Source organism: Spodoptera frugiperda, chromosome 14 (genome assembly GCF_023101765.2).
Source record: "Spodoptera frugiperda isolate SF20-4 chromosome 14, AGI-APGP_CSIRO_Sfru_2.0, whole genome shotgun sequence".
Taxonomy (NCBI): Eukaryota; Metazoa; Arthropoda; class Insecta; order Lepidoptera; family Noctuidae; genus Spodoptera; species Spodoptera frugiperda.
Genome location: NC_064225.1, coordinates 7,056,938 through 7,072,800, shown reverse-complemented (window position 1 = coordinate 7,072,800; position 15,863 = coordinate 7,056,938). Strand labels below are relative to the sequence as shown.

Below are 15,863 nucleotides of genomic sequence, written 5' to 3'. Positions count from 1 at the left end.
ACTTTTTCTTTGCTTTATTAGGAAGCCTGATATTATTTTTACAAAATAAGCTATTTACCAACATAAATGGACGCATCGTTAAAATTTTACAACTTTAATAGTTCAAATCCTCCGTGGAAGGTCGCAATAAAATTTTATATTGTACATAATGTTCGATAAAACCTTACGACTTTAGAGCCTTTGTAAGCGATCCAAAAATCCTAATGCTTGGGTATTCATATTCGCCAATATTCTTTTTTGCGCAAAAAATGAGAATCATTACTGTTGTAGATGTTTCTGACCTTTGTCTTTGTTTGTTTTTATCTTTGTCTTCCACTAGATTTTCTCTTGTATCGTAGTGCGTTTACAAACAAATATGTAAGTTCACATGCACATGACACCCAGACCCGAAAGAACAATTTGAGGAGCACACAAAGAGTTGCTGCGGAAATTGCTACACATTGCACGGCTCAGCCATCACATCAACCGTGCAGTCTACAAAAATATAAATAAAAGTATTCTCATGTTGTTTACAGAATCAATTGCTTCAGATCCATTCATTTCTTCACCGTAACACAATTTGCATACTTAATCATCTTTAAATTGAAGTACACAGACATTTTCTACGACAAAATTCGGAAGTACTTATACTAAGTTACCACCTTTATTGAAATAAAGCCGAACTCACAACTGTGAATGCCAATAATGTACAGAAGAGAGGAGAGAATTTGGTTAATATTCCAAAACGGCAAATCCTATTTAAAAGTTTCGTATTTGTTAAGACTTATCTCAATCCGTGGTTTTCAGACGAGAATCCTTCGTCTAAATTGCTTGCAAAATAAACTGAGTGCTATAAACTTTTTCACCACAGTTTTATGATTATTTCGCTCTTGGAAAGTATATTGTTATATTTGTATTGAAATATTATAATATGTATTTGGGTAGGTCTAGGTAGTGTTCATTATATTATTATCTAAATATTTGTAATAAATAATGTGAAGAACTAGTTCTTAGACACCATATGTACCCGGAGCTACGGACTGCCTAGCTTGTTAGCTTCGGCTTGAAAAGTATGAGTAAGAACGGGGTGTATTTTAGTCAGTAATAGTCTGTCATTGTATCCTTTCCCCGCTTAAAAAAATGGACACGATTTTTTTTTTATTATTTTATGTTAAATGGGCCGACGTTTGGCCGCTATCTCGCCTGAGGGTAAGTGATGATGCGGCCTACGATGGAGATTTTTTAATATATGGCTTGCACTAACGATCGATTATCGTGTGATTAGCTATATGGCTGTGTATCATCAATCACTTACACCTGTTACATGGTTCTATATTGATTTATTTCCTTGGCAGAATATTTTTCAACATTTATAACCTTCAAAAAACGTTACTTAGCTAGCTATGTCTAATTTTCATTTCCAAAGTCGTTTATTTTAGAAACTCTTTCTAAATTATGAACCGCAGCGTAGTAATCATTTTGTAAATTAAATAATGCCTAAAGCTAGTCTGGGTGAAATGTTCTCAGAAAGAGAATTTCAAATGTCTCATTAATACGTTCGTAGTCTTCAAATTGAAACAGTGTTTATTACAGTAGGAACATAGAACATGTATCAAAAGCCAGTCAACTATATATGTATTATATGTGTAATATATACCATCGCTTTAATTGAGCTTGAAGTGGCAAAGACGGTAGGAGTCTTGATACTTTAATATAAAATGAAAGTAGCTAGAATCATGAGTTCGTTGATAACGAATAGAACAAATCAACGGATGTTGTCATAAATCCTACATCGCACATATGAAGTTCGATCCTCCGTAACCTGCTAGTGATACCACATTCTTGGATATTGGTTTTAGATTGTGGCGACATATGTCAAATAACAGATTACAGTCGCACATGTATATACGACCGGCGAAGAAATCAACTGATGATGTCATAAATCCTACATCCCACATATTATGACGTTTACATGCGAATAAACATGGATATAGAATTCAAACGAACAACTGTTGGGCAGAAAGCCCGCCAGACATGATCACCTCACCTGGTCGAAGGATCCTCCTTTTCTTAGGGAACTTTACTCTCTGTTCAAAACTCTAATTCATATTATTCTTAATCTAAACCAAATCGTGAGTAAGTTATAATCCGCGGCCCGACTCTGTCTCCCAAAGGATCTTTCGAAATAGGGAGTAATCTTGATAGGGTTAAGATTATGATAATTTTATGATATTCAGTAGCATAAAGTAAAGTTTTTGTGAGGCAGTAAGGCAAGTACTTATAGTTAATCAAGTAGTTTATTATATAGCGGTTCACGAGGGTCTATTTCGCAAAGACATTTGGTCTTTTGAAATTCTTTACGCTTTTTGGTTCCTTGTGAAGACAATATACTCCACAGGTTCAAATCTAAACAACATACTCGTATTACTAATCTCATAATCTTACCTGTTCTTTATCTTCTTGGGACTTTGGCCACAGCGTCACATTCAGCACGATCTCTCCCATATCTTGAGTAGGCTTCCCAGGGTCTCGGAGACAGAGCACCAGGTCCTGTGTCCGACCAAGCTCCAAAGCGGTCAGGTCAAGGTGACAGGAACCCATGAAGTCATCTTGTAAACCCCAGTCGTAGTCGAAGACCTGCAAAGTTTATGAGATTGTAGACCGAAGAAGAGAAGTATTATGAACAATTTAATTCAATTATTAATGAAGGAACGATTAAGTACGGGACTGTGTAGTATAAGTTTTTGTGATCGCCGCCGCCCATAGACACCGTATATATCCATACACCAGAAGCATTACAAGTGCGTTGCCGGCCTTTTGGGGGGAATTTAAGGGTTGTTGGGGAATCGGGAATTGGGAAGATTAGAAAGGGCAATTAGGCCTCCAGTAACTTCACTCACACAACGAAACATAACGCAAGCGTTGTTTCACGTCGGTTTTCAGTGAGGCCGTAGTATTTTGGTCGTGCCAAAACATGGTTCTCGTACACTTGATGTGTATTTCTGTCCACTCCTTATGGCATAAGAGTGTTTAAATTAAAGTTAATTTGGTATCCAGACTTGAAAAAAGTTACGACTTGTCACAAAAACACGAACTGGGCAGCTGTAATCAAATAACTGGGGTGAAATGAAATTATTTCATCAGAGAGTAACAAAAGAGTGTAATAAACGTCGTTCGTCTAGAAACCGCAGACGTAAGTCGTAACTGCTGAGCACGAAAGTGGTATTAAATTTTTCTAATTACAATTTCTTTCCAGAATTATTGTCTTTTTTTAAGGGGAAATCATCCAATGACTTCTCCCGCCTTGGGCGAGGCAAGAGGGAGTTTCAGACTCTTACTGATTAAAAACCACCTCGTTCCTACTCCTGCCCATCAAGCCAGCGATCCAGTAAACCCGTTAGGTATTCCGGTGTTTCAGAGAATTACTTATTTATTCTAGGCTTTACTTGGCACTATACTTACTGTTCTGGCTTAACATTCGTGTCGACCAATCACCAGACTGCACTAACGATGACGTCGTACGGTGGACCGCGAATCGCGTTGCATTTGTCGCCCGTAGTATTTAAGTTCTATGTTAATTTTTTATTCGGCCATTACATTCTTTGCTCTCACGCAACCAACATCTTTCATTCATCACTCCAAAACCTCAAACCTCATCATCCATCAGCTTGCTTACGAAAGCCACTCACCGCTGCTGCTACATTTTGATCCTTCGACACCGCATACTAATTTGGACGACGCCGTATCCTGCTTTTTGGCCTATACATTCGCCAAACCGCTACAAGATCGTCGAGCGACCTTTGGACCGTGGACCCCTGCACGTGGCGGATCGAGTTGAAAACGCTGTAATCGGGACAAGATTTGAGGAAATAAGCTGCCTGACGGACAACTGGGGCCCAAAGAACTATTTGGAGGCCAAGCGCATATCGGAACTGCAGTTTTGGTGGAATTTCATCGATCATCACACGCAATCGGTGGGGCCAATCCTTACTCTTTTCCTTCACCTCCTAATCTATTGGTGCTATACTGTGTCTGTATTCTAATTTCAGTGGAATTACTGCAGTGTATTCTCGGAATATCGTGATTTCCGTCGAAGTCTATTACTACCTGGTGACGTTGCTTGCATCAGTATCGTGACTCGAGAAACCGTGAGTACTCCTCTTTTCACTGACCACCAAAATGTCCACTGAATCTGCCAAATCTCGTGATAAATCTCCCATGTTACTTAGTGTAGAAAGTGCTGATTTAGTTCGCGAATTGGTTAGGAAACGTGGAATAGTAAAGGGCAGACTTACTAAATTCAATAATCATTTAGAATCTTTATTAAAAGATGATGACATCTCAAGTAAAAAACGCATCGATTTAAAGCTGAGGATTCAAGCATGTGCTAGTTTACTTGCTGAATTTAACCACATCCAAACTAAAATAGAAGAAAGAGTAGCAGATAGTGAGTTAGATGCGCAATTAACGCAACGTGAAATATTTGAAGATGATTACTACGACTCAATAGCACGTGCTGAGTCTATCCTGAACGTTGATGAGTTCGCTGACTGCTCCGGGTCGTGTCGAAATCATAGTCATAATAGCAATCATAACCCTAGTTCAGTTAAATTACCTGTTATTTCTATGCCTACGTTTGACGGTTCATATGAGCACTGGCTTGAGTTCAGAGATACATTTACTTCGCTTATTCACGATTCCAAAGATATTTCTACCATTCAAAAGTTTCACTATCTCAAATCTTCACTAAAAGGTGATGCAGAACTAGTTATACATTCAATAGAATTTTCTGCTAAAAATTATCAAGTTGCGTGGGACTTATTACTCAATCGATACAATAATTCCGATCTATTAATTGATAATCATCTTGATGCTTTGTTTTCTATACCTCCAATAACTAAAGAGTCCCCTTCGTTAATTCGAAAACTAATTGATAATGTGTTAAAAAATATACGTGCATTAGTTATCCTAGGGGAACCTGCTGACACTTGGGACACACTGACTATTTATCTTATCGTTTCCAAGTTAGATAAAGTTACCAAACGAGAATGGCAAGCTCATAAATTTAGATTATCACAACTGAATGAAAACAATTCTAAGTCGCGATTAACGCTTAGTGACATTATTGGTTTTCTTCGTAACACAGCAGACGTACTGGATTCATTGCAGCGTTCACATGGCAAAGACGTACATAACACTGAGAATAAAAAACAACACAAAAAATCTCACAACACGTCACACTGCAATGTTTCCAGCGAGCCTGACAAAACGAACGATAACCGTTCTAAATCTTGTTTAAAATGTAACGCGAATCATCGTATATACAAGTGCAAAAAGTTTATCGAAAGTAATTTAGACAGTAAACTTAAACTTGTACGCGATCACAACTTATGTGAGAATTGTTTAAATTCAGGGCACTTGGTAACTGAGTGTAAGTTTGGGCCTTGTAGACATTGTAGCCAAAAACATAACTCGTTGTTGCATAATGCTAATAGTTCGGTCGCATGCCATACGTCGACAAACACTGAGGCGAGTACGAGTGGTGCACCGGCGCATCTCCCCGCGCCCGCACCTATTGCCGCGGACTCCGCCCTCTCAATTCAAGTAAACAAAGCACACATGCAAACGGAATCTACAAAGTCCATAGGTGTGCAATCCGTGTTATTATCAACTGCTATTGTTGAAGTAGCCGATGCACATGGCACATACCATAAAGCGCGAGCCCTCCTAGACAATGGCAGCCAGCGCTGTTTTATTTCTAAATCATTATGTCAATTACTTAATTCACCACTTATACAGTCCACTAACGAAGTTCGCGGCGTAGGTGACTCGGTAGTACATTGTACGCAAGCTTGTGATATCGTTGTAAAATCCTGCGTCAATAATTCATTTTCTACACGCATTCATTGTTTTGTTTTGTCTAGGATCACGGCATCGATGCCTGCCGTATGTAAATTAAGTGCAAATATCTGTATTCCAGATAACATACAGCTGGCTGATCCACAATTTTTAGACTACAAAACTATAGATATTTTAATTGGTGCTGATAGGTTTTGGGACCTGTTAGAAGACGGAAAAATTCGTTTGTCTAGTGGACCGTTTCTACAGAACACCAAATTTGGCTGGATCATTTCTGGACCTATCGCTATTCAAACGCGTAAAAAGGCACCAATTCATTGCAATATTGTAAATTCACTAGATACGCAACTTCGTCTGTTTTGGGAGATTGAGGACCTACCCAAGGTCAGAGACGTGCAGACTGACGAAGAACGGGAATGCGAGGATCACTTCGTTCGCACTACTACTCGCGGTAGTGACGGGAGATTCTGTGTGCACATTCCATTCCGTCAGTCACCTGAATCCTTGGGAGACTCTTATACCCAGGCAGAGCGTCGATTTCTAGCCTTAGAAAAACGCTTGCAGCGTTCATCAGACTATAAAAGTCTTTACTCCAATTTTATGCAGGAGTACCTCAGCTTAGGCCATATGACACAGGTAGATTCCTACGAATCCCCGTGTTATTTTATGCCACATCATGGTGTGTTCCGCGAGCTCAGCACCACCACCAAGTTGCGCGTGGTGTTTGATGCAAGCGCACCGTCAAGCTCCGGTAAGTCCCTGAATGATTTGCAGCTGGTTGGCCCTCCTATACAGGGTGATCTCATTGCCATTCTTCTCCGCTTTCGGCAGCATAAATACGTTGCGTGCGCCGACGTGGAGAAGATGTACCGGCAGTGCCTAGTAGACGAGGGTCAGCGTAGCTTGCAGATGATTCTGTGGCGTGACCATCCGTCGAAGCCTTTAGGTATTTTTAAATTAAATACCGTGACGTACGGAACCGCCTCCGCGCCTTTTCTTAGCGTTAGGTGCCTAAAACAATTAGCTAATGAATCTCCTGATGCTGACGTTGCTCGAGCCATAAGGGAAGACTTTTATGTTGATGATTTTATAACGGGTTCGGATAATAAATTACTGTTACTTGATTTATGTGACAAAACTCAGAAAACGTTGCAGTTAGGCTGTTTCCCACTCAGGAAATGGATATATAATTTTAGGCGTGATGATGGTAGTCGTTCATCTAGTCAGTTTAAACCGTTAAGTTTAGATGATAATATCAGTTCTAAAACGTTAGGTATAGGCTGGCACAATCTAAGTGATAACTTTTATTTTAACACACAAATTCAAATTGATAATGATAAACCGATTAGTAAAAGGTCTATTTTATCTAAAGTTTCACAAATATTTGACCCACTCGGTTTGTTAAGTCCCGTTATAATAGTTGTCAAAGTTCTTTTGCAACAATTATGGCTGCAAAAAATAGGTTGGGATGATAACGTGCCTGATAGCACGGCGCGCGTATGGAACCGGTTTGTTATTTCATTACAAGCGCTTAACACTATTCGCATTCCTCGCCATGTTATAGGTGCGCATCCTAAGTATATCGAACTTCATGTTTTTAGTGACGCGTCTCAGACAGCGTACGGCGCGTGTATTTATATTCGCACAGTTAATTATGATCTAACAGTAACGGTTAGGTTATTATTTTCTAAATCCAAGGTTGCGCCGTTAAAGCCTATAAGCATCCCTCGGCTCGAACTGTGTGGGGCTTTATTAGGCGCTCGTCTGTATGACAAAGTGCGCGATGCACTACGTTGCAGTCTTAGTAAAATCGTATTTTGGACGGATTCCACGATCGTCTTAGGCTGGCTACACATGAGGCCGAACCAGCTTAAGACGTTCGTTCAAAATAGGGTCGCGGAAATTCATGACCTTACATTAGAGGTCCCATGGCGTCATGTCAGGAGTGAAAATAATCCTGCTGACCTGGCGTCGCGGGGCGTCAGGTTAGAGGAACTTTCATCTTCTAGACTATGGTGGGAGGGTCCTGAATTTCTTTGCAATCCTAATTTTTCAATAGATGATCACAAAGGTCCAGATTCATTTAAAATTCGTGAGTTACCCGAAGTTAAGTCGTGTGTCACCGCAGTCGTAGCTCAGGATTCTTCTGAATCGTCTTTATTCCCGTTTCACCGGTTTTCTCAATTTAAACGTATGAGGCGTGCAGCGGCCTTTATGTTGCGTTTCATTCATAACAGTCGATATAAAAACAACAGGTATGTAGGCAGCCTTAGTGTTGATGAACTACATTTTGCTGATAAGACATTGGCTCGGTTATGCCAATTTGAATCTTATCCAGTTGAATGTAAGGCATTATGCAATAACGGGTCTATTAAAAATAAAAGTTGTTTATCTAAATTAAATGTATTTCTTGACGACTGCAAGATCATGCGTGTAGGTGGTCGTCTAGTTAATTCTAATGAATTTATTTATGGTAAAAAACATCCCATTGTAATTTCTAGTAAACATTACTTTGCTACTTTGTTGTTTCGACATGAGCACATCCAGCTTTTACATGCTGCTCCTCAGGCGTTACTCTTTCATTTACGCGAATCATGGTGGCCTGTAGGAGGTAGGAACCTCGCTCGTCAGATAGTACATAACTGTGTCATTTGTACGCGTATCCGAGGCAAGACGCTTACGCCTATGATGGGCAACTTACCTGCGGCGCGAGTTACGCCTAGTCTGCCATTCGTTAGGTGTGGGGTTGATTACGCGGGGCCAGTGCTCATCCTGAACCGCAAAGGTAAGGGTGCTAGACTTATCAAAGGGTATATTTGTTTATTTATTTGTTTCGTTACACGCGCAGTACACCTGGAGTTAGTCAGTGACCTTTCCAGCGAAGCATATTTACTAACTTTAAAACGTTTTATTTCACGTCGCGGTAAGCCTGCAGAAATTTATTCCGACAATGGTCGTAACTTCGTAGGTATAATGAATGATTTTTCAAAATTTTTAAATAATTGTAGTTCAGATATTTTAGAATTTGCTCAAAGTCAAAACATTAAATTTCATTTTATTCCCCCTTATTCTCCCCATTTTGGTGGTCTGTGGGAGGCAGGAGTTAAGTCGAGTAAATATCATTTACGTCGTGTGATAGGTAATGCTCACCTTACTTTCGAGGAATACAGCACAGTACTAGCACAAATAGAAGCCGTACTTAATTCCCGACCTTTGTCTCCCCTCTCTCCTGATCCTCAGGACCTTTCTCCGCTTACTCCAGGTCATTTCCTTATTGGCCGACCACTGGCTGCTCCGGCATGCGATGACCTGCGCGATGTTCCTGCCAGTCGTCTCCAGCGGTACCAGAGGGTGGAGCAACTTCGCCAACACTTTTGGACTCGGTGGGCGAAAGAATACATCTCTGAGCTGCAGGTGCGGACCAAATGGAGAGAGAATAAGGATGAGCTTCAACCAGGTTCCTTGGTGGTTATCAAAGACAGTAACCTACCGCCGTTGAAGTGGCAGTTGGGACGTGTTCTGTGTACCGTCCCGGGAAAGGATGGCATATCCCGTGTTGCCGACATACAAACGTCCTCGGGCGTGCTGAGACGCGCATTCACCAACATTTGCCCTCTACTGCCGGAGGTGGACCGGGATGCTGCGACTGAGGACTGTTGAAAGCCACTGCTTCCAAGGCCGGGGGCATGTTCTGGCTTAACATTCGTGTCGACCAATCACCAGACTGCACTAACGATGACGTCGTACGGTGGACCGCGAATCGCGTTGCATTTGTCGCCCGTAGTATTTAAGTTCTATGTTAATTTTTTATTCGGCCATTACATTCTTTGCTCTCACGCAACCAACATCTTTCATTCATCACTCCAAAACCTCAAACCTCATCATCCATCAGCTTGCTTACGAAAGCCACTCACCGCTGCTGCTACACTTACACTTACGATTCTAAAATGGAGTTTAAAAGTAACTTAAGTTCTTATTTGACTTTGACCTTGAAAAATCTTTAAATAATGTTGAAAACACCCAAACATTACACACACACATCAACAGCCTGTAAGTGGCCACTGCTGACTAAAGGACTCTTCTCACACGGATAAGGTTTGAGCATTAATCACCACGCTTGCTCAATGCGGGTTGGCGATTTTATTCTCCGAAAACATTTGCTAAGGACTGGGTTAAGTAACCATTAAATGACTGAGTGTGACGGTTAGTATCATATTTAAGATGCAGACGGCTTACAGAACGTAACATTAGCATAATATTGATTTTATAAAGACTCGGAACGAATGTACGCTTGCTTTCGTATGAAATTTTGCTAAGTGTGTGTGATGGAAGAATATCATTCTTTCAAAATTCTTGTAGTACAGGAGTCTCAAAAATCTAAGGATTCAGTTGAGAATCCTAAATCAGAAACTTATGACTCACGTTTCAGCGATGAAACTATAGCACATAATTTCAATCAGAAAAGCAGGAGTAGGAACGGGGTGGTTTTTAGTCAGTAAGATTCTGACACAGTGACACTTAGCTCGCCTCACCCAAGGCGCGAGAAGTAATTGGATGATTTTATACCATCCAAAAAAAAACTCTCAGCGTTTACGAGCGCCTATTTAAAGAAACCTAGGTACGTATTTACCTATCTTTAGATACAATAGCATTCTACATTCAAAAGGATATTAAATCTGGAGTTTCACTCGCGGAACTAAATAATACCTGTCTTACGGAACGGGGCGCCTTATATTACTTCAATGTCGGGTTTCTAAGGGTTTAGAAATGTTACTCAGTGTAGCAAATGAAACAAATTCTACGTTATTACGAGTATGAAAAATCTGATTTTTGACTCGTTGAGAAAGTTGTAGCAAATGCAATTGCCTAACAAAATGTCTAGATCGATAGGTCAGGCAAGCTAAAGAAGATACCCTCATTCACATGGCGAAACAGCATGGTTACAATTTAACACCTGTGTAGTTGGAATGAACAGACATTTGCACACACTCACACCTTATAATTTACCTTTGTAGTTTCAACAGTACAGTTAAATTGTAGGTCCATACAGTGTCACACCTTACGATTTAACCGTGCAGTTTTAACTGTACATATCTGTAGTGTGTATTAGTTTTCAGTGAGGCTGTAGTACCATTCTGATCGAGCGAGGTTATGTTTTGAAGCATTATACGAGGGCTACAAATATTACATTTTATTGCTGAACATTGTATTGCAGTTTTATTTCATACATTCTCTTTATTACGTACTAGTTTTATAGCTGTACTCTCAATGGAATTTTTATAGAGAAAGAAATTGATATAGTATTGTTACGACTTATTTATTCTTTAAGTATTTTCCCTTGACCCTTTTTCCCGGTTAAGCTAGGTATTGTATAGCTTGTCCCTAAAAGATTTGGGCGATATATCATCCCTGATTTGAACTGCTGTCAGATTTTCTAGCAACTGTCTCCCTAGCGGTATTAGATCGCGCTTCTACTAAAATAAAGAATTTATTTTGATTTATAGTGTCTATTTTTATGTAGCTATTCCATGAGTATTAAGTGCCCTCCTTTTCCTATTATGCAGAGGGTGTCCTGTACCTATCTATCTTGATGATGATATTTTAAACTGGGGATTTATGTAACTTTAATCATAGGATACGAGGTAAAATTCAGACACCAGGCAACTTAACAGTTCTGTGAGAAAAAACGGTTAGGTATAACTACGGTGATACCACGGCCTCATAGAAAACCGACGTGAAACAACGTTTGCATTGTATGAGTGAGGTTACGGGAGGCCCTATTACCGTCCTTCCCAATCTTCTCAATTTCCGATTCCTAAACAATTCTCGAATTTTTAACCCCCAAAAGGCCGGCAACGCACTTGTAATGCTTCTGGTGTTTCGGGTGTCCATGGGCGCCGGCGATTGCTTACCATCAGGTGATCCATCTGCTCGTTTATATCTCATAAAAAAAACAATATCAGTACCCTTAATACGTGTTTGCTTTACGCTTAAAGTAATCGAAACGAGAGCGCGTTCGGCGGTCTGATTGGCCGGCTCGAATAAATCAACCAATCATAGCGTCGAACGCGCTTTGATCATCAGTACTGATTTCGTTACTTCAAACAATACTTGCAACAACCACTAAGTTATTAGGGCAGTTTCATTACAAAAACCCACTCACCTTTATCTGCACTGGCTGGAAGGGATCTTCAATAGGCACAGTGAAGCACTCATCCCACACTGGATTGAGGTCTCTATACACGATCCTCGACTTGTGCAGCAGTCTGCCCCCAGCCTTAAACTTGACGTAGGGATCACTCGTGCCTGACAACAAACCTGGTTTTGGACCCCACAAAACACTACAGTTAGAAGAGAAAAAAGCAAAATCAAATAAAAAACCTAGGTTATGTAAGCTACTAGGATTGTTTCAAGGGTTTAAAGATGGTTTTGTAAAGAAAAGTCTACTGTAAACTGTGGATACTAGAGTTGATTTTTAATTTAGCTATTAATTGCTAAAACTACAAGTACCTAGGTCTTATGTTTCTTAAGTTTACGATCATATAGAAAAGGTAGCGTAAGTATTTGAACATCTCTGCACAAATTAACCGACAGTACCTAAATTAAGATATAATTTCGTTAGTAGTATTGGAAAACTACTTAGAGGCCAATCCATTACAAACTCAGAACTCATTTCAAAAAAAAGAGAGAGAGAGAGAGAGAGAGAGAGAGAGAGAGAGAGATTGATCAGAAAGTTTGATCAATCCGATTGGATTAGTCCGTGTGGTGGCCAATAGATAAGTTTACGAAGTTAGTTTAACTTAGTGAGACATCTCACCCACATACGAGTAGTTTGACACGAAATAGTGGATCGTCAATAAAATTTTAGTTGATTTTAAGACCGTTTCTCGTATTTTGTCTTTCGTTGGACACGTAATTTTGATCTATAATATAAAAATATGTCGGGTATTCTTTCCTGACGGACGATATCTCCAGAACGCACGTACCGATTTCCACGGTTTTGCATTCATTGGAAAGGTTCCGGGCTCCGTGAGGTTTATAGCTAAGAAAATTCAGGATAAATTTTCAAGACAAAATCAGGAAACCGGGGAAAATCATTGGTGGCGAAACGAGTTTGCTAGTATGATATAAACTTATTTCTAAAGGCCCTTCCTCATTCCTACAATTTTTTAAATTTGCTGTGCCCGACTTATCTCCTAATTGTGACTTAATATTGTATTTCCACAATCTGTGTACATTATGAATGCAATAAATACTTGAATATGCTTAAAAATATGTACCTATATTTAAGCAGAGTTTGCATATATACTTTTTGGATATTTTGATTGTACATAGGTTTTAATTTTTACGAGACTTTTCTTTTAAATTCAATTTCCATAAATCGTATACACTTTTACCGAATTCTTATAAAAAAATTGGAATATCCATTTTATCTGTTCTTTTCACTTTAATCGGATAGAAATCGTACAAGTTATTTAAGACTTTATATCAAAAAGGTAAGGTACTTATTAATAAGATAGGATTCTAAAGGTGAACTTATGGTAAGAAAGCATCAAGCATTATTTGCATAAAAACATAAGAATACATGCAAAACAACAATAATACTATATTGTGGAGTGTAGTGTTGTGTGGGCAGTTTATTTATTTAGCGAAAAATATTTTAAACTTTTTTTAATTCACTTCGGGACTCAATTTGAGCAATAAATTGTAACATTGTCTAGATAAAAATGATTGGTTTACAAAAAATTGCAGTAGACTACCGCTCTTTGTAGCTGGTTCGTCCAACGATAAGTTGTATGTCACACAAAATGTGATAAAATAATCGTGTCAGTTTATTTTTACCGACTTCAAAAAAGGAGGAGTTAGGTACTTTGTTCGGATGTTTGTATTTTTGTGTGTGGTCAAAATATTAACGCATACGGCCAACTTTTATCGTATTTTTTTCAATGAAACCATAGTAGTACTAATTGTTTTATCGAATAGTTTATCTTTATAGTTTTTTTTTATGACTTTATACCTAAGTTATTGTAGTTTTTAACTGCACTCTAGATAAAATAAATAAAGTGACTTCAATGTGATTGGTCAACGTGGATACAACAAAGGGCATTCAATAAGGGATACAACATTCCTCAAAAATGTGAGTGTTTTCGTATTTAAACAAAATTTTAAGTAGCTTTGATGATTCAATATCAATACAGCTTCTCTAGCCGATAATAGAAGAGCTTAAAGTAAATCTATTGCCCAAATTGAAATCCCGTTATGAAAATAAGTGCCAATAAGATGTGATATCTGAAATCCATTAATACTCGAATAGATTAAGTGAATATTTTATTCAATACATATTTAATAAGTTGTGAATAATAAAGATAGTGATTTAGTACACAGATAAATTGTTACATATTATATTTTACTTATCCTTTTAATATTTCTTTTAATAAGTGAGTAATATATTAGCATTATTTTGTGTTGTTATTTGCATTTTATTGCCGTGCACCAGTTAGCAGCCATGTTTGTGTCTTGCCGCCATATTGTGACATTTGAACACCAGCTTCTGGGTTTGAAAAAGAGATGGCGCCACGTGTATTTGTAGTGATTGAAATATTTTTATGTGCATTTTATTGATGTTTGAAAAAGAGATGGCGCCACGTGTATTTGTACTGATTTAAATAGTTTTTGTGCATTTTATTGATGGCTTTTTGTCACAATATGAAAGCTGGTGTTTTGTGATAGTGTGGTGAGCCAACATACCATTTTTGTCCATAGCTACTAAGTTTTGGCCTCTTTTCAAATGTACCCTCAGTTGGAAGAACGAGAATGTTCGCAATTGCTGCTCTCTTAGTCTTTGTCCTTCGTCTGGTTCCTGAAAGGAAAACGTTAAATATTATATTAGGTGCCTATTCTTTTATTGTAACTTTCGTGAGACATACTAAATTAATTATTATGTTATCGGCTTACTCACGTACTGTTTTGACGAGGAACGTAACTATTCATTGCATAATCTGGGAACAAAAGAATAACTGGCAACTGGGCTTCAAGTACCTGGTTCAGTATAAGGAACATTATTAGATATTCTTCCGTGTCGCATAAATACGATAATGAGTGGATACATCCATTAAATAACATTACATTCATATGCTAATGTAATTTTTGTAAGCTTTTGTAAGCGCCTGAATAAATTTTAATAGCACGTAATCGCGTAAACGCGTAACTGTACCTTACATTGTTATCAGGCGTTTTAACTTAATTACAGCAATTATGTATGTTTACGTTTATATCATGTTATTATTGTCTTTTATGTGAGCTATATACAGTAAAATATAAGTGTCATTGTAATTACTACTTTGCGAAATCAACGTCATTACAAACAGACCCATTTTAAAATGAAATCATTTACCGAACCTACAATTAAATAACAGCTTTAACATTATATTCATAAAGTACAAAACTTAATCTAAAAAATTGTAATAGAAAACCTCATCCCAAGCGACACAGTTTTACAAATTATGCTAATAAGCTAGTCTAGTTACCTAACTTGGAATCTTAGCTAAAGTGCATTTTGAGCCTTAATTAAAATGGAGGCAAATAGTAATTAGGCGTCGTCCTCTAGGAAAGCAATTAATATCCACTAAGGTCCATTTTTAATCACGCCGGATAAATAAAGACTCAGATATTAATAGTAGGAAACTACTTTGTGAACAAAAAGCGAGGACTGGACTGTCGAGATACTGACCTCATTAAACCTCTTTTATCTCGGTGCAATAGTCTTTGTGGTATAAAGAAAATTACATATATCTACGTTTCTATGTATAAGGGGAATTGAATTTTAAGTGTGAGAGAGCCATGCTTCGGCACGAATGGGCCGACTCAACCGTAGTGATACCACGGCTTCACAGAAAACCACCACGTCGTGTGTCGCAGAATGCTGCTCATGTGTCGCACTGCTACTGAATATGAGTCTCTAGCATGGCTTGAAAGTAGTCGAGTATCTTGTCAAACAGTTACGTGAGTAAACCGATAACATAATA

At 38.5% G+C, this 15,863-nt stretch overlaps 2 protein-coding genes across 5 annotated transcripts in view; one reads left to right on the top strand and one right to left on the bottom strand.

Moving 5' to 3' along the window:
* The window catches only part of LOC118279182 (multiple C2 and transmembrane domain-containing protein), a 229,978-nt gene that overhangs the window by 51,928 nt on the left and 162,187 nt on the right, over nucleotides 1-15,863 (bottom strand). For 3 of the 4 annotated variants that reach the window (XM_035598731.2, XM_050698374.1, XM_035598735.2), the window contains 3 exons: nucleotides 14,587-14,698; nucleotides 12,002-12,156; nucleotides 2,425-2,616 (listed from right to left, as the gene is read on the bottom strand). In XM_035598731.2, coding sequence (XP_035454624.2) covers nucleotides 2,425-2,616; nucleotides 12,002-12,156; nucleotides 14,587-14,698 — 459 coding nt within the window. The remainder of the gene's footprint in view (nucleotides 1-2,424; nucleotides 2,617-12,001; nucleotides 12,157-14,586; nucleotides 14,699-15,863) is intronic. The other variant, XM_050698373.1, reaches the window with a different exon arrangement.
* Nucleotides 3,435-9,679, top strand: LOC126911387 (uncharacterized). Its single transcript, XM_050698328.1, has one exon. It carries the CDS (start codon nucleotides 4,159-4,161, stop codon nucleotides 9,496-9,498), a length of 5,340 nt encoding a protein of 1,779 aa, XP_050554285.1. The 5' UTR covers nucleotides 3,435-4,158; the 3' UTR covers nucleotides 9,499-9,679.